General features: G+C 38.6%; 1 protein-coding gene across 1 annotated transcript; it reads right to left on the reverse strand.

Annotated features, from left to right (window-relative positions):
* Nucleotides 1–3,177: 3,177 nt before the first annotated feature.
* On the reverse strand, nt 3,178–4,251 carry LOC126937755 (olfactory receptor 13F1). Its single transcript, XM_050761465.1, has one exon. It carries the CDS (start codon nt 4,173–4,175, stop codon nt 3,216–3,218), a length of 960 nt encoding a protein of 319 aa, XP_050617422.1. The 5' UTR covers nt 4,176–4,251; the 3' UTR covers nt 3,178–3,215.
* Nucleotides 4,252–19,730: the final 15,479 nt, after the last annotated feature.

Raw genomic sequence — 19,730 nt, forward strand, 5'->3', positions numbered from 1 at the left:
ACATCACTAATCACAAGAGAAGCGCAAATCAAAATCACAATGAGATGCCATCTTGTACCAGTCAGAATGGCTGATATTAAAAAACCAAAGTACAGCAGATGCTGGCAAGGCTGCGGAGAAATGGAAAGGCTCAGAAAGGGAATGCTTAGACATTGTTGGTGGGAATGTAAATTGGTTCACCCATTGTGAAAAGCAGTTGGGAGATTTCTTAAAGAACTTAGAACTACCATTTCACTCACCAATCCCATTACTGGGTATATAACCAAAAGAAAATAAATCATTCTGCTAAAAAGATGTATGCACTCATATGTTCATCACAGGACTATTCACAATAGCAAAGACATGGAATCATCCTAGGTGCCCATCCTAGGTTCCCATGGTGGATTAGATAAAGAAAATGTGGTACATATATACCATGGAATACTAGGCAGTCATAAAAAGAATAAAATCATGCCTTTTGTAGCAACATGGATGCACCTAGAGTCCACTATCCTAAGCCATTTAATGCAGGAACAGAAAACATAGTACCACATGTTCTCACTTGTAAGCGAGAGCTAAAAATTGGGTGCTTATGGCAACAATAGACATGGGGGATAACACAGGGGTAAGGTATGGGTGCAAGGGATGAAAAACTAACTGTTGGGTACTATGCTCATTATCTAGATGACAGGATCATTTGTATCCCAAACCTCAGCACCATGCAATATACCCGTGTAACCTGTATATGTACTACTTGAATCCAAGATAAAATTTGAAACAAAAAAATAAAAATAATAAATCATCCCACTCTGTGTACATAGAGAAAAATATCACATTGTATCCCATAAATGTATACAATTATTATTTATCAATCAATGATAATATTTTTCAAATGTTGTAGTGGTGGGGGCTGCTCATCATGGAATAACGAAGTTGCAATCAGGACACAGTTCAGGATTATGTGTATAGTTCCATCCTTGGGAGGAGAGCAACGAAAACATACTTGGTTTATGTAGAAGTTAACTCCATCTTGGCTTTGTTTGGACAAGATGACTCTTGCAGAAGTACCTGAAATCTGAGGACTTTTTCTAGTCTTGTGGGGGTCCAACCAGGTAGATAAGGTCATTTCGTTATTTTGCTTCTGGACAGCTTGTTGGCTTGTCCTACACTGCAATTGCTAATTTAGTTCATTGCATCCTTTAAAAACACTGATAAATAAAGACGTTGAAGAAGATATCATGTACCTAATACATGCCCACTGGAGCTGATGTAACATAAAACTTTAAATTCAATACAATTTTTATAGGTTTTCTTTCCACCCCTATAAACAAATAAGATGAATTATTGTGTGCTCAATGTTTGTGATTACACGGAATTATTTTTTTTTCTTTTTCTAAAATTGGTATAGAAACTGAGTGGTTAACAGTTTTAACATCCCTTCCTCCTCTTCAGCCATGTAACAGCATCATGCTGTAGTCACTACTGCCTGATCCTGAAATGTTTAAGGATGGAAATAAAAATAACTGTATAGCTTTGATTTTTAATAAAAATTTCCAGTACCTACCTTTGTAGAGATTCTGAATTACTAGAACTGGGAATCTGATACTTGAGTAAGAAAAGTATTCTGATGTGTGCTAGCAGCACTTGGATTAAGATCGCCAGCACAGTTCCTAGTCATTGAATTCTTTCCTTCTACATGGTTTCATTCCTAATCCATTCATCTACAACTGGGTAATTCCTTGCAAGCTCTGTCTTGCTCAGGCTGGAACCTCTTGTAATAACCATCTGTAATTGCATCATGTTCTCTAAACCTAAGGATTAGGAAGGTTATATGTATGCAGCCAGAGGTACCTTCTCCCTAGGATAAAGCCGTCACCCACATAAATTCAAGGAACCTTCTCTGATAAAGAACTAATGTGTGCACATTGGCCTCAATATTCTATAGCTCCAGAGAGGGTGGAAAAGACAAGAAAAAGTACATCAATATGTAACATTGGTAAAATTATAATTTATGTAATTTTGCTCACATATATTAGATATATTTATGAATCTGTTTCTATAATATGTATGTGCATTAATATATTATTTATCCTGCAATGCAATTTCACTCCTCATCTTTAATTAATTGGTCAATTCAGCACTCTTTAAGAAAAATGATAACATGATAGGTGTGTGTTGATGAATTCACTGAGACAATCAAAGTACAATATAAGTATATTCTAATCTTATATCCACAGATACTTCAGGATCAGCCAATTGGACTTCTATTCCACCTCATACATAGGACTACAATAGTGCAACCCTTGTTATGTATTTGCGCACACACAGATATTTAGTCATCCCCCACATATACATTCCAAATAAACAAAATTACTCAGCCGGTGTGGCGGCTCACGCCTGTAATCCCAGCACTTTTGGGAGGCCGAGGTGAGCGGATCACGAGGTCAGGAGATCGAGACCATCCTGGCTAACAAGGTGAAACCCTGTCTGTACTAAAAATGCAAAAATTAGCCGGGCATAGTGGTGGGCACCTGTAGTCCTAGCTACTTTGGAGGCTGAGGCAGGAGAATGGCATCAACCCAGGAGGTGGAGCTTGCAGTGAGCCAAGATCGCGCCACTGCACTCCAATCTGGGCAACAGAGTGAGACTCCGTCTCAAAAAACAAAACGAAACAAAACAAAATCACTCATATTTCATTACATCTAAAGCCATGTTTTTTCCACTTTAACATGTTGGAAACTAGGGAGAGTTCCAAAATTGATGCTGTTTTGGTTTTACAAATTTATTAGGGGTGTGTGTGTGCATGTGTGTATACTTTGAGTTGTATCCATACTAATTAAAAAATATAGATTTCTTTTTAAATTGAGGGGAAATTGTGAATCATTTGAAGTAAACTATTTCAAAATTTACTAGGCTCACTATTGTATAGTTTTTGTGTATTGTTATGCTTATGTCACAGCTGGACACTGAGATGCTGCAGAAAGTAAATATGAAACAGTAGACAATTATCTAATTTTAGTGTTATACTAGTGTTCAATAAATGCTAATTGCTTTCCTGGAAACATAATTTATTCTTCATAAACGATCTGTTAATATGAAGTTTTACTTGTAAGACAAATCAGAATAGAGGACATAATAGTAAACTTCTATTGAAAGTAAGTATTTTCCAGGGTTGGTTTAAGTAAACTATTGTGCAGTTTTCTGGGTAATGTTGATTTTCTAGATGAATGTGATTGTTATTTGAGGATGGAAATGCAGGCGGTATTAAAAGGATTTCTAATCAGCAATTTTTTCAAGGCCACTTTCACCTCTTTGTTCCGTAGACTATAGATGATAGGATTCAACATGGGGATTAGTCCAGCATATACCAAAGCCATAAATTTATCTATTTCCTGTGAATCTACGGCAGAGGGCTTCAGGTACATGGAGAGAGCTGTACCATAGAACAAAACTACCACCATCAGGTGGGCTGTGCACGTTGAAAAGGCTTTACTTCGGCCTTCCACTGAACTGATTCTCAGGATACTGGTGAGGATAAATGCATAAGAGATACAAATGAGTAGCATTGGCAGGGGGAGAAGAAGTACACTGATCACCAGCATGATTAACTGCACCAGGGAGGTGTCCACACAAACCAATTTCAATACAGCCAGAATTTCACAAGTGAAATGATTGATGATACTATTACCACAGAGAGACAGTGGCAGCACAGACATCGTTTCCACCAGGGCAGTGAGACAGCCTGTCATCCAGGAGCCAGCTGCAATCTGCACACAGGTTCTCCTATTCATGATGACAGGGTATCTCAGGGGGTTGCAGATGGCCACATACTGGTCATATGCCATCATGGACAGGAGTACACACTCAGTGGAGCCCATGGCAAGGGAGAGGTACATCTGAGTGGCACATCCTGAGAATGAAATAGTGTTTCTCCCTGAAACAAAGTTTGCCAGCATTGGAGTGAGCGCAGAAGAGGTGTACCAGATGTCCAGAAAGGAGAGATTGCTGAGGAAGAGGTACATAGGGGTGTGGAGGTGGGAATCTGGGATGGTGATGGAGATCAGAATAACATTGCCCAGTAAGGTGATGAGGTACATCAGCAAGCACACCACAAATATGATGACCTTAACTTTAGGGTACTGAGAAAATCCCAGGAAGAAAAATACTTTTACAGATGTCCAGTTTGCCAGAAACATTTTTTTATGTTATGTTCATCCTGCATAGAAGGATTAATGTCGCACATATATAAAACGTAACCCCCTCCTTCACATATCTGGCATGTTTTATTTATATGAACTTGTGGTCGGTTCTTAAATGGTTCTCTAGGTTAGCGATAGTAATATTTGTTTGAAGAAATATGTCACTAATAAGAAAAATTTAAGCAGGAAGTCAACAGATACATCCTTAAAATATTACTTTTGCTGTAAGATTTTCTTTTGGCAATGTGAGGGTAGGAAGATGGTGTATTTAATCAGCATCATAAAAGAATGAGAAAAGAAACAACATTTTGCATTCTTTCTTTTTCCAAAACCACATTTTAACTGATCTGTTTACCTCTGTACCATTGGCATGATTTTCTTCCTCTGATTTGGTAATAATCTTCTTACTTAGGAACTGTTAGGATTTCCAGGTTCGCAGTTTCTTCTGCCATTCCTAGAGATATATCCAAAATAATTTGGAAGTCTCAGTGAATAAAGGCAAAAAAAAGGTATAGGTTTCTGCAGCCATAAATTAACAGAGACTTTGAACACTTAGACACAAGCCCCAGAATTTCTTTCTTAAACCCAGGAAAATGGTGACATGTGTCTCATGCTGGGAGACACATGGCAAATATTTCTTTCATCTTGCTTTAGTTGTCCTGATGTTTGTGCTACAGTAACATCCTCCAAAGAACCAGCCATTGGCAGTGTAGGGCAATTTAAGCTATTTGTTGCTTTTGAAAAGTCTCCAATTCATGCAGCAAATTAAAGTTAAACATCTATTTGTACAGTATTACAAATTCTAAAACTCCAGGGACAGTGTCCCATAAATCCAATTATAGTCAGTAGCTTGTCTTGCCTAATTGTAGGGTTATTCAAACAATACGTAAACATGTTTCCTACCTACACTGTCTTTGGGAAGGGGAACTTTACTCTTCTCCCAATAGTGTTATGAAGTCAGACTCGTTAATTTAAATGAAGTTAAAAATAATGCATAAGGTTGGTAGTTTCTCCTTCAGATTGTAGGAGAGTTTTATAATATGAATGAGATCAAGTTGTACTTGATATGGGACCTGTAACTTTTCTACTACTCAACATGGCTTAAAGAGAAGGCCATTGAGGGCAGATATTTCTCATGGCACATAAAGATCTATTTGCTTTCAGAAACACTTTTTCCTTTGGGAAATAAGCTTCACCCTATAAAGGCATCTTTACCCTTCAGAAATCCATTGAAGCTTCTATCTGAGTGATGCTTTATAATCCCTGTTCACAACTTGTTTGTTTTCCAAGTGAGAGACGAATGGTTAACAGTGTATGGTGGTGTGGGAAATGCATACTGTCAGTGTCATCATTGTACAATTGTGATTGTATAACTTGCTTCTTAGTAGCAGATTGTAATCATGGTCATTACTGAATTGTTTTACATCACATCAAATATTCTTCATTCTCAGAGAAGGTCATAAATTTGAATGATTGCCAAGATATTTCAAAGCACAGTAAAAAAAATCTCTTCGCTAGTTAGTATTTGCAATCAGAATGCATCTTTTAGGTCTTTCATGTACTCACTCCAACAGAGACATAACTTTCATCGCCTTGGAATCATGTGTATGGTTCCCTTCTTTACCTATAGGAAAGCTTGGTGCACAGGAAAGACTAGGGACTTTGCGCAGTAAACACTTTTCACTTTACCACTTCATTTTTGTCACGTAGAGCAAGTTGATGATCCTCATTGAGATTCAGATTATTTATAAAAGGGCAATGACAATATTTCTTTATCAGAGTTGTTCTGAGGAATAAAGATATTTCATGTAAAGCAGCTAAGACTGAAATTGATGTATAGTAGGTAATTAACAAGTATTAGATTTTTCTCCATTCTGTGGTTTTTGACTTGCTTCTTGAATCATCTTTTTTCCTTGTATTTATTCTCCCTTTTCATTATTTCCCTCTTTGACTATGGCAATGCCCTTCCTTTGCTTTTCTCATTTAGACAATATTTGCTGCAACTGCAATACAAATGGTTAAAGCAAAAGAGAGAAAAGAAATGGACTAACATCTGGCCCCAGAATCCACTTTTCCTCTGAATTTGTTTATCTGATACTCCTTCTAACTTACCTGTCCAGTTCCTATAGACTAAAGCTTGTGAAGCTCAAAGTGAATCATTTAGGTTGACTTGATTGTGTTTGGGGGAAGGGTTAGAAGAGTACATTATTGGCTGGGTGTGGTGGCTCATGCCTGTAATCCCAGCACTTTGGGAGGCCAGGGCAGGAGGATCATGAGGTCAAGAAATTGAGACCATCCTGGCCAAAATGGTGAAACCCCATCTCTACTAAAAATACAAAAATTAGCTGGGCATGGTGGTGGACACCTGTAGTCCCAGCTACTAGGGAGGGTGAGGTAGAAGAAAGAAGAATCACTTGAACCTGGGAGGCGGAGGTTGCAGTGAGCCGAGATCACGCCACTGCCCTCCAGCCTGGCGACAGAGCTGGACTCCATCTCAGAAACAAAACAACAACAACAACAACAACAACAACAAAACAGTACATTATTTTAGGGCTAGCCACAAAAAGATCATATAGAGGCAATGAGTGAATCTCAGGAAGGTTGCCAACCTTATCCCCCACTATTTATGCAGCAACAGACTACATTTCTGCTTTGGAGATACTTCGGAAAATGCTGGAAAGAAGAAATACTGAACCTCCATAGAATTTTTTCTCTCTGATTATGTTTATTGCAGCACTATTTACAATAGCAAAGACTTGGAACCAACCCAAATGCCTATCAATGATAGCCTGGATAAAGAAAATGTGGCACAGATACACCATGGAATACTCTGCAGCCATAACAAGAGTGAGCTCATGTCTTTTGCAGGGACATGGATGAAGCTGGAAACTATCATTCTCAGCAGACTAACACAGGAACAGAAAACCAAACACTGCATGTTCTCACTCATAAGTGGGAGTTGAACAATGAGAACACATGGACACAGGGAGGGGAGCATCACACACTGGGGCCTGTTGAGGGGTGGGAGGCAAGGGGAGGGAGAGCATTAGGATAAATACCTAAGGCATGCAGGGCTTAAAACCTAGATGATGGGTTGATGGGTGCAGCAAACCACCATGGCACATGTATACCTATGTAACAAACCTGCACATTTTGTACATATATCCTGGAACTTAAAGTAAAATAAAAATTAAAAAAAAAAAAAAAGAAAATCAACTGACTATATATTGCATGGATTTCTTTCTGAATTCTTTTATTCTGTTCTACTGATCTATTTGTTTTTCTTTATGCCAATTCCACAGTAGCTAGATCATTATAGGTTTATAATAAGTTTATAATGAGGTAGTGTAAATCCTCTAACTTTATACTTCTTTTTCAATGTTGTTTTGGGCATACTAGGTCCTTTTCTTTTCCTATCAGCTATAGAATGGTCAGTTTCTCTAAAATCTCTTCCTAGATTTTGAGTGGTATAGCAGTAATCTGTAGATCAATCTTGGGGAGAATTGATATCTTAATAATATCGATTCCTCTGATTCACGAGCAATGTATCTCTCATTTCTATAGGTCTTTAAATTCTGTCTGCAATGTTCTATGTCTTTCAGTATAAAAGCTTTACAGATCTGCCAGGGGTGATGGCTCAAGCCTGTAATCCCAGCACTTTGGGAGGCTGAGGCGGGTGGATCATTTGAAGTCAGGAGTTCCAGTCCAGCCTGGCCAACATGGTGAGATCCCATTTCCACTAAAAATACAAAAATTAACTGGGTGTGGTGAAATGCTCCTGTAATCCCTGCTATTCGGGGGTCTGAGGCAGGAGAATGGCTTGAACCCAAGAAATAGTTTGTAGTGAGCCAAGATGGCACCACTGCACTCTAGCCTAGGCGACGGAGTGAGACTCTGTCTTAAAAAAAAAAAAAAGTTAATTTTCCCTGTTATTTTATGTTTTAAAATATGTGGTATTTTTCAAATGTATATATTTTTCAACTTCTTTTTGTTGGTAAATAGAAATGCAACTGGTGTGTCTACGGTGACATATCCTGATAGTTTGATAAATTCTTTTATTAACTTTATTATTTATTGTGTGGATTCCTTGGAAATTTTTGTCACTGTTCACATACACAATCTGGTTGTCTGTGAATCGGGACACTTTTCTTCTTTCTTTCCAACTGTAACCCCTTTTAGTTATTTCTCTTGCCTTATTGTTCTGGCTAAGACATTCAATACAGTGCTACACAGAAGTGCTGACAGTGGACATTCTTGCCTTGTTTTGATCTTAGGAGGAGACCATTCAGTTTTTTCATTGACTGTTGTCTGGCTGTTTCACCCTGGACCTCACCATTCAGCCTCCTTTTCTTGTGCTTTCACCATTCAGCCTCTTTTTTCTTGTGCTTAATTGGAGAGAATTGAAATAGATAATCTTTCATAACCCTTTCAAATGCAGTATTTCAAAACTCTGATATTCACTTGTACAAGCGTCTTTCAGGCTATGTAATGAGCATTTCTTGCAGAACTACAGTGAGTGCATTGATACTTCAAATTTAGTGTATGCATACATATATAAAATACTAAATTATATATCTATTACATATAATCATATCTCTCTCTGCATATTTTTTCTTGGACTAGATCTCTATTAATCACCTATGAATATCAGTTAAAGCTAAAGTGTAGACACTGGAGGACAACAATGAAAAATAACTAGACTAAGGGGTAGATAATTCCATGTGAACAGAGTAAGGAATCAAATCATTGTGAAAAAATAATAGGAGGTGATTCAGATTTGAAACTGTGAAGATCCAACATTGAATTGGAAGAGCAGAGGAGAAGCAAGAAAGTATTTGGAAGCATGGGCTGGCTGTCCAGTAAAAGAAGAACTAGGAAGGATAAAACCACTTACCTGGAGTGATGGGGAAGAGGCTAGATCTAAACCTGAGATGGGAACCTAAATATTTATCCATATGTCATCTTGTTTTTTCCAGTATTAAGGGCTCCGAGAAAGCCTAGCTTGTCTAAAATAGGGAGGTTGGTATGATATGGTAGTTCAGAGAGGAACTAGGAAGAGGCCTAAAAATATACTTCAAAGCTAAACGAATTGAGATTTTTTTTTTTTTTTTAACAATACCATGCTGCTGCTCTGTGCCCCATCTCTGGTTTTGACATGACAAATTGAAAGCTGATCTGATACAGATGAGCATGGGATTAATCTAGTGACTGCCCTGAAAATGACAGTGTTCAGAAAATAGATAAAGCAAAACCACAAATGTATGTGCAAGATGTGAGAACCTCCCAAGTGAGGCAGGTGTGGGCACAGGAGCTGTTAGAATGACAGCTCCTTTTGTTTGGAAGACCTAGGCATCGCAAAATCTACATTTCTCATATTCCTGTTCTAACCACCTCCTTCCCCTCAAAAAGCAAGGAAGCACACAAAGACCACATTTTTCCTGCTCTATTCCTGATCCTGAATAAATTATTTAACTAACAGCCACCAGTTGTAAATTACTGTTTGTTAGGTGCTAGAGATAAGAAGATAATAAAGGTATAAACCCTTTCCTGAGCATCCTCTCAATCTACTCAATCTAATCAGGGAAACATAGTATAATGATAGAATTATAGAATTATATGTCAGTCATGGGGATGAGCGAGCACCCTTTGCTGTGGTCTGGAAAGGATTACAAAGGACATCGTACAAAAAATGCTACCAGAGTAGAATTTGAAAAGTTATTGCACGCAGCCCAATGAGAATGTGAAAGAAAAGTCTTCCAGGCAGGGAATAATAGTCTATTTAAACTTGGAGTTATAAAATGTCATTCTGCACTCAGGAAAAGATATGGAGATCCATGTGACTAGATTATTGAATTTGAAAGAGGGAGTGCCAGGCAGTAAAACTGGCATTGACACATGGGATAGTCCATGCCATTCGAGGGACTCTATAGTTCACATTTTAGGTGCTCAAAGGGGATTTTTAATAAATCATTTAAGGAATTAAGGAGAAGGGATTGAAAATAAGACTGAAATTAGAAGTCTTTCAATGAAAGTGGATGGGAGGTGTTTGGATCCTGAGACACTAAAACAGTCAGAGGTGTACATTCCTTGGGTCATATCGTCATCTGGTGTTCACTGTATAGTATTAATTCAGGGAGTTAGGCAGAATAGCATAACTGAACATAATTTGAGAGGATGAGCTCTCAGTTGAGGTCATAATGTGGCCTGGTAGACATTAAAATAAGACATTGAAATTTTTATTTTGACACATTGTGGAAGTTCCTGGGAATACCACCGAAGACGTATTGATAAAAGACACCAGGGGCTGGATGCCCATTTCAGTGATCTCAGAAGAATCTATATGCATAGATAAATCATGAGGAAAGTGGCCTGATGAGTATGTGGGGCTGAGGGAGTTTCTTTGATATTTTACTCATCTCCCCCAAAGAAGATAATTGTTCATCCCTGAATGAATATAAATCTGGCTGAAAAATCATTTTACCTTTCCAAAGATGAGTCAGGATCAATAAAAAGACAACTTCATCTTCCAAGAAGAAGGGCTGTTACTCAAGTTGAAGACTGCATGGAAACTTCCAAATTTTCTAGAGGGGAAAGAGTGTTGAACCAAGATTGGGTTATTACATAGGAGGGTATATTAGTTTGCTAAGGCTACCATAACAACATCCCACAGCCAGAGTGAGTTAAACAACAGAAATTTATTTTCTCACACTTCTGAAAACTAGGAGTTCAAGATTGAGGTGTTAGCAGGTTTAGTTTCTTCTGAGGTCTCTCTCCTTGGCTTGAGTCAACTGCCTCCTCTTGGCGTGTTCACAGGGTCATCTCTATGTGTGCATGCATCTGATTTTTCTTTGTGTCCACGTTTCTTTTTATGGGATTGTGACTCATATTTAGTTAGGTCCCACTCTGAAGACTTTATTTTAACTTAATCACTTCTTTAAAAATTTTTTTTTGTAGAGATGGTGTCTTGCTTTGTTGCCCAGGCTGGTCTTGAACTCCCAGCTTCAAGTGGTCCTCCTGCCTTAGCCTTCCAAAATGTTGAGATTCAAGGTGTGAGCTACCATATCTGGCCTTAATTGCCTCTTTAAAGGCCTTATCTCCAAATATGGTTTTATTCTGAGGGGCAGGACGTTAGGACTGCAACAAATGAAATTTAGGAGACACTACTCAGCCTATTATTAAGGCTAGTACCTTGGATGGGGGCAAAGTTTGAGGTTCTGTGAAGTAATCCGGCCACCAAAATCTATACTGATCTTTTCTCTTGGTAATGAGTTTGCTTCCTGGGTGCCAGAGGGCATGGTGACTTGGTAAGCTTTATGGTACCTTTTTAAAATCAGGACACCAGCAAAGCAGATACTTTAGGCAGGTGTGGTGGTCATTGTTGAAATCTGGGTGCACAGCATTGTGGTTTGCACCGCCTTTTCTGCACAGACAGCAAAGAAGGCATTGCCTCATCTCCAGGGAACAGGGACCTCAAGGCCTCAGGGTTTTGATGTCATCTCCTTTTGGCTTTCCAGTAGAAGTTTTGGTTAGTAAGGGTTCTCTAAGGCTATCACAGAAACTAGAGCAAATACAATCATGTCTAAGAAAAATGTTCAAGGAACAAAGTTAAAGAGGTGGGGCCACAAACTTCATCAAAACCAAAGGCGGTTTGCAGCCTGAAGCAGGAACATGGGGCAAAGCCAAGGCATCTGGAAGTCATGGGACACGAGATCCAACCAACAAAAGATTCAAATCGTCAGAGGAAGGCCTATATTATTGAAAAAAGTAACCATCGATGGGTGATATTTTGCATATTTTTGGAAGTATAGCAAGCGTGGAATAAATATATTTAAATTTGACATTTGTGAGCTGTCACTTTAGGTCTGACAGACACTTTAGGTCTGACTCCCTTATATTGTATGATTGCCTATTTTGCGAATTAGATTTCTTAGCTTTTTTTTTTTTTTTTTTTTTTTTTTGACAGAGTTTCGCTCTGTTGCCCAGGCTAAAGTACAGTGGTGCGATCTCAACTCACTGCAACCTCCACCTTTCTCATTTAAGCGATTCTCCTGCCTCAGCTTCCCGAGTAGCTGGGATTACAGGCACGCACCAACATGCCTGGCTAATTTTTGTATTTTTAGTAGAGATGTGGTTTCACCACGTTGGCCAGGCTGGTCTCAAACCCCTGCTAGTCAGCTTTTTTATTACCATTATGGAGGCTGGAATATAGTAACGACTAAGTGGAGATTTGTTAGATGAATAAATAGTTAATCACATAGGTAACATTCCTGCGCATAGGCCCAAGGTAAGAGGCAAGGAAAGGTTACACTGGCCTTCCCTGTATACACACAGGGACGCAGCTCTATTTGTGAACCCTACACTACTACAATTTTCTAAGGATAGTTTTAATTATCCTTGAAAGGATTAAGATACAATTTTTTATGTGTCAAGTATACTTCAATAAAGCTTGGTGCGGGAAGTTTAAATTTAAGATTTCTGATGTTATAATCCTCTATGGCCACCAGATGGCGAAAAAGACTTGCTTGTCTTTGATGGAGCCCACCCTCCCCCTATGAAAAGCTTTCTCAGTGGAGAAAAAAATGCACTGCTTTGTTTTCTGTTGTTATTAATATTTACAAATATAAACAAGCTTCTTTATATTTTTATTCAAATTATTTTAAAACAGAATAAACTGTTTTAAACTGTTTAGCATAAATAACTGTCAAAGAGAGTTGCTAGTGTCTTATTTTGAAGATTAAATACTAAGGCAAAGCTCTGTGCTCAGTATTGAACTGGAGGTTGTGTGGGGAATAGACTAAGTACAAGGTTTCATCCCTGTCCTTGAACTGAAGGGCACTTGATGTATCTCGTACATTAATGTGTCAGCCAATGGCTGCCTTGCCTGGCCATTGTTTATAGTAAATACAGATAAGCTGGGGCTGGGTGCGGTGGCTCACACTTGTAATCCCAGCACTTTGGGAGGCCGAGGAAGGTGGATCCCGAGGTCAGGAGTTCGAGACCAGGCTGGCCAACATGGTGAAACCCTGTCTCTACTAAAAATACAAAATTAGCCTGGCGTGGTGGTGCATACCTGTAATGCCAGCTACTCGGGAGGCTGAGGCAGGAGAATTGCTTGAACCCAGGAGACCGAGGGTGCAGTGAGCCGAGATTGCACCATTGCACTCCAGCCTGGGCAACAAGAGCAAAACTCTGTCTCAAAAATATCTATATATGGATCTCTCTCTATATATATCTATATTTATATATATAACATAAATAGATTTATAATATAATATATAGATATAAATATCTGTCTATATATCTATATTATAATAATAAGTATATATAATATAGATATATAGATATCTATCTAGATAGATATAAATCTATATATAGATATAAATCTATGTATAATACATATTATATGTGTTTATATATAATATAGATATATAGATATCTATCTAGATATAAATCTATCTATATGTAGATATCTATATAGATATACATGTCTATATAGATATACATATCTATCTCTATATAGACATCTCTACGTAGATATATATATATCTCTCTATATATTTTTTGAGACAGAGTTTTGCTCTTGTTGCCCAGGCTGGAGTGCAATGGTGCGATCTCGGCTCACCGCAACCTCGGCCTCCTGGATTCAAGCAATTCTCCTGTCTCAGCCTCCCGAGTAGCTGGGATTACAGGCATGCACCACTATGCCTGGCTAATTTTGTATTTATTATATACATACATATATATATAATCTATATCTGTGTATGCGTATATAGATAGAGATATAGATAAGCTGTATGGGGAGCACCTGTGGCTCCAGTGCTAATCCTGCTTCTGCTTTGTGTGATCACAAGAGAACAAAATAGGACACAGTGTTGATTTCCATGGTAAGTGATTCTAAAGCTTCAGCCAAGGCAGAACTCAAGCTTATCCCATAGCATGGTTTCAATGGGGGCACGAATGGGGATGACTTGCCTTGTCAAGACAGGCCCTCCTACGTTGAGTAAATGGCTTCAAAGAAGGTATATTAGTTTGCTGGCACTGTCATAACAAAGTACCACGAACTGGGTGGCTTAAACAATAGACATGTATTGCCTTACAGTTCTAATGGCTTGAGGTCCAGACCATGGGTTGGTTCCTTCGGAGGACTGTGAGAGAGACTCTGATCCATGCCTCCCGCCTCATTTCTGGGAGTTTGCTGGTGTTTTCTTGGCATTCATTGGTTTGTAGAAGCATCACCCCAATCTCTGCCTTCATGTTTACATGGCATTCTCCCTGTGTTTATTTCTTTGTACAGATTTTCCCTTTGTATAAAGACATCAGCCATATTGGATTAGGGGCCTGCACTACTTAGTTATGATGTCATCTTAATAAATTACATCTGTAATCAGCGTATTTCCAAATAGGGTCACACTCTGAGGTACTGGAAATTTGGACTTCAACGTATTAGTATTTGGGAGGCACAATTCAACCCATAATAGAAGGCCTTAAAACTATTTCCCAAGTTGGGATTTTAAGTATCCTTTGGTTGATTTCTTTCCTTTTTTGTGTGTGTTGGGGGGTGGTTAAGTTTTATGTGATGGTCAACATGGCCATTGTATAGAAATGTTTGAAATGTGTCATTAAATCTTTATGCTAAAAGGCAACAATAAATTCTTTTTCTCTTTTTCCTTCCTTCCTCCCTCGCTCCAACTCTCCCTCCCTTCCTTCCTTTTTTTATACATTATGTCATGCTTACATCTGGTACATGACTGGAAAATTCTGAGTCAGCAGAAAATAGAAGGGCCTTAAAAGTAGGATAGGATAGGAGACAGAGATTGTAATATATCAAAATGTTGGTACTCATCCTTCATGTTTTAAGGCAAAAATGACAACATAGAGCCTCATTAAGTTCTGAATGACCAAGTTTCCTATAGCAAATATTTTAGACCTCTTGTGTGTGCCCAGTTTTCATTTCTTGTTTTTGTTTTTGAGCCTTGAAGAGCACTAGCTGCTTATCTCATAGGCAAAGGCAAGATGCTCTTTGTAATGTTACTCTGCATTCTATTTTCTATCCAAGATAATGTCCATTAGGGAATGATGTTACCTATGGCAGCCAAACTGGCCACTTAAAAGATTGCCCAAGAAGAGGGTGTTAGCAAGTGATTCTGCTTTAGCGATGAAATGAGTCAACTGCAGTTACCTCGTAGCTGGGTTTTAGTGTTGTATAAATTTGTCTTCCCAACATGTGTTATTTTCGTCATCTATATTTAGAAAAATATTTTGCTCATTAATACCCACAAGAAACTTTTGAAGAATACTTTCTGTGTGAAGGCCCAGTTTCCAGCCCAGAAAACTTTGAGCTGGATAAGGTATGATCTCTGTCTTGAGGAGAAGTATACCCTCATGAAGTTGAACTCATTTAATAACCCAGATATACACATGGGTATGTCTGCAGCATGAATGACCTGAACGCCCATTGTGATCAGTGCCAGAATACAGGGCAAGTGTCAGACACTTTGCAGGTGGTTGATGAAGATACCGTGTCAGCCTGTAGGTTATTCTTGCACTCTTGCTATTGCCTCTTTTCTCAAACCTCATTGACCAGTCTGCTGGCCACTTTTGAGGGTCAGGCAAGTGAGGGTAGGCATAAGACCTAGATTTGTCTTTGAGCATATCTGCTGAGTCATGATTGTTGTCATGATTAGTGTCCTCTTCCCCAATGAAGGACAACTCTTGAATGTCCTCTCTTAACCTTAAGGTGCTCTTTAATTCTTTAATTCATCAGCATTCTCAACATTATTTTAATACTTAACTCTTTTTTCACTGGCTTAAATTTATTTTCAAAACCCTCAACTTAGCTTCATTCAACAGCGTTTTAATGTCTGGAATGATGGATTCCTGCATATAAATGTATAGTTTATTAATGGAACGGAGTCACATCGCCGTGGAAGAATTCTTCCTAATTTTATGCCAGGTTAACTATGCTTCTGCAGAGAACACCACATCTTTCAGATGCTCTGCCAATGGATTTCAGTGTGAGACCTGCTAGTATAAGAGAATGCAACCACAGATCTGGCCGGAAAATTGCCAGGTAAAATATATATTACTAAAAATAGCAATAGGAACCCTTGTAGTAAGACATGGCCAAAAATGAAAGGCAACATATTAAAATAAGGCATCAGCCATGCCTTTGCAGAGTCACAGACAAAAGATGGCATCTCATTTGTTTTCATTCACACTGTTTTCTAGGATCCAGCACACTGCTGGTGCTTTGTAAATACATGTTCTCAAACTGTATAATTGAACAGATTGAAAACAGTTAACCCAGTAGTTCTGAAATTGAAGGTCCTCTTAAGAACTATTTAAAGAACCAACAATTTATTTGATAAATGACTTGCAGGCAGGTCACAAGATTACAATTCTAAATGTTTTTATTATTAATGTAATTATTTTTAAGGATAAACAAATAGAAATTGATAAATGTAATTGAAGTATGGTCTTCAAAGTCCAATCAAATAATATCAGATCTGAACATCTGTAAATTAATACACCCCAAAAGTTGTATATCATGGAATAAATTTAAATTCTTTGCAGTGCTTAGTATTTTTATTTTTAAGTTTTATTTATTTATTTATTTATTTTGAGATAGAGTCTCGTTGTGTCGCCAGGCTAGAGTGCAGTGGCACAGTCTCAGTTCACTGCAACCTTTGCCTCCTGGATTCAAGCGATTCTCCTGCCTCAGCCTCCCGAGTAGCTGGGACTACAGGTGTGTGCCACCATGCCTGGCTAATTTTTTGTGTTTTTTGTAGAGACAGGGTTTCACCATGGATGCTAACTTAGTATTAACTCACCATAGTGCCTAACATGGTGTGCCTGACTAGCACATGGAGATGAATCACATTTAGCCAGTGCTTGGTAAGCATTTATTCATTTAAAATTGAAAGAGAAATGTCCAAAACATCACCTCAAGTAAAAATCAATGAAAATGTGTTCATAATCAAAACTTTACAGCATTATGACAGATATAAAAGTTTCATTCAGCAGTTCTTGAGTTCCTACTCTGTACCAAGGATCCAGACTTAATGATGCAACTTCTTCTTCCGAACTTTATTGTTTGAAAACAACAATTTTTCTTATTATGTGATTTAGATTTTATTGTATATCATTCTCTTAATTATGATTAACAGAGACAGAGTTTCATTTATTAGGCTCTTTTTACAAACAAACTTCTTCCCACTCCAAGAAAGATCAAATTATTCCTACCCTTTAGAATTCCTGAATTCCATAGAAAATTAATGCCCTGAATATTTCAATTAGGAAATATGTGCAGGAATTAATTTGTTTAAGAGCTCGGTAAAAAGTCCTTTCGAAGAGACTCAGTTCAAGGAGGATGTTGATTATAACAAGAGGTCTCTCAATATTGACATCATGTTTGTGCTAAGGTCATAGACTCTCATTATAACTTAGGTGTTTTGACATGTGCTGACATGTTTAACTTGCTGAAACACATTTAAATATTTCTATAAATCAGCTACCAAAAATGAAGACTACCCTCAACAAGAAGTATCCTTGAGAAATGACTGCAGCATCCATCATGAAGTCATGTTACAAAGAGTCAAAGTTGCTAGTATCTTTGCCGTGTAAAATGAGAATTTCCTGTGTATCCTAATGGGACCAGTGAGAGCTGGTGTTGTCATTTCTGTAGGAGTCATGATAAAGTGTCTTCAATGCTTGTAGGTAGATAAAATCATTCTCCATGAGGGTATCTCATAGGACTCAGCACACAATATCCAAACGTTTAATCATGTACCGACATAACCATACAGTTTACAAACTGGTACAAAGATAAATGACTAAATTATGGACAATGTCCAAGCTTTACTAAAGTGGCCAGGCTGTAAGAAGGGGAAGTTGTCACTGAATTATATGCAGGGTGCATGCTCCTGTTAACAGAAGAGTGACCTTATCTGCTTGGGTCTAGAAAAGGAGGAATTTTGTACCACATAGAGACACTTTATCTAAAAGACACAGTCTGACCACTAGAAAATGCACAGGATTAGCGGACATGGAGAAACCATTAGCTTTTCTTTATCTTTATTGAAATATTCCTCAAGAGTATCCTATTCCTTTTCTCTGGTTCTTTGTTACTGACAATCTTTTGACAACACATCCATTTCCAAATTACCTAAGTATCTGGTATCTAATGCCAGAAAAAGAGCGTCCTGGGCTTGTTGGAAGTATTTATTTCTTGGTAAATTAGTAAATCTGCTGTTTATTCTTCCATGGTAAATTGATAAATCTGTTAGTGTCTGATTTAATAGTGAGAATTTGGTTGTTATGAACCAGCCCCCAAGAGGCCAGTTAACTCTTGGCACACTGATAAGTTAAATTTCTGGGACCAAAATAATTAAGGGGGCAGGGTGCCGTGGCTCACACCTGTAATCCCAGCACATTGGGAGGCCGAGGCGGGTGGATCACTTGAGATCAGGAGTTCAAGACCAGCCTGGTCGACATGGTGAAACCACATCTCTACTAAAAATACAAAAATTAGCTGGACATGGTGGCTGGCACCTGTAATCCTAGCTACTTGGAAGGGCTGAGGCATGAGAAATGCTTGAACCCGGGAGGCAGAGGCTGCAGTGAGCCGAGATCATGCCACTCACTGCACTCCAGCCTAGGCAACAGAGTGAAGCTCAGTATCCAAAAAAAAAAAAAAAAAAAAAAAAAAAAAAAATTAAGGACTAGACTCTGGGCTCTTAAGTCCAACAGACTCTGAGGGAGGCTCCAAGGCCCTGCTCAGGCCCACTGCTTGTCTTCCTCTTTAATACTGGGGCTCTTTCACAGTTAGCCTGTTCTAATTATGACCACCTGCCTTAGTCCATTTGTGTTGCTGTAAAGGAATACCTGAGACTGAGTAATTTAGAAGGAAAGAGGCTTACTTGTCTCAGAGCTCTGCAGGCTGTGCAAGAAGCCTGGTGCTGGCATTTGCTCAGCTTCTGGTGAGGCCTCAGGAAGCTTTTACTCTTGATGGAAGGCAAGGGGAGCTGGTGTGTCACATGGCGAGAGAGGGAGCAAGAGAGGTGTCAGGCTCTTCTAAACAGCCAGCTCTCATGTGAACTAATAGAGCGAGAACTCACTCACCATCACAGGGAAAGGCACCACCAAGCCATTCATGAAGGATCTGCCCCCATGACCCAAATACCAATTCCCACCTTCAACACTGGAGATTACATTTCAACATGAGATTTGGAGGGGACAAACATCCAGATTGTATCACTATCCATTGATTAGTCGGTGACTTTAAACATCCACATTTTCTCAAAAACAGACTTTTCAAAGTCTTTAAAACGGATCTACCAAGTTGTAAGTACATGGATGAGGTAAAGTCCCTTTATATATCTTGTAGTTTGCAAGACACGATTTGATACTACACATCCTAACATGCCAATATAATCCTTCTGCTAATGCCCTCCTTGTAAACCTGGACCCAATCACCTATCACATTCCACCTTCATGCCTCAGTTCTTCCAGGCTTTGTAATGGAAAGGGCTTGTGCCCGGTGCAACAGTTCAG

Source organism: Macaca thibetana, chromosome 15 (assembly GCF_024542745.1).
Source record: "Macaca thibetana thibetana isolate TM-01 chromosome 15, ASM2454274v1, whole genome shotgun sequence".
In the NCBI taxonomy this organism is placed as follows: Eukaryota; Metazoa; Chordata; class Mammalia; order Primates; family Cercopithecidae; genus Macaca; species Macaca thibetana.

What these genes read in the sequence shown, in the direction of transcription:
- LOC126937755 (XM_050761465.1), bottom strand. Translation starts at nt 4,175, where the DNA reads ATGTTTCTGGCAAACTGGACATCTGTAAAAGTATTTTTCTTCCTGGGA.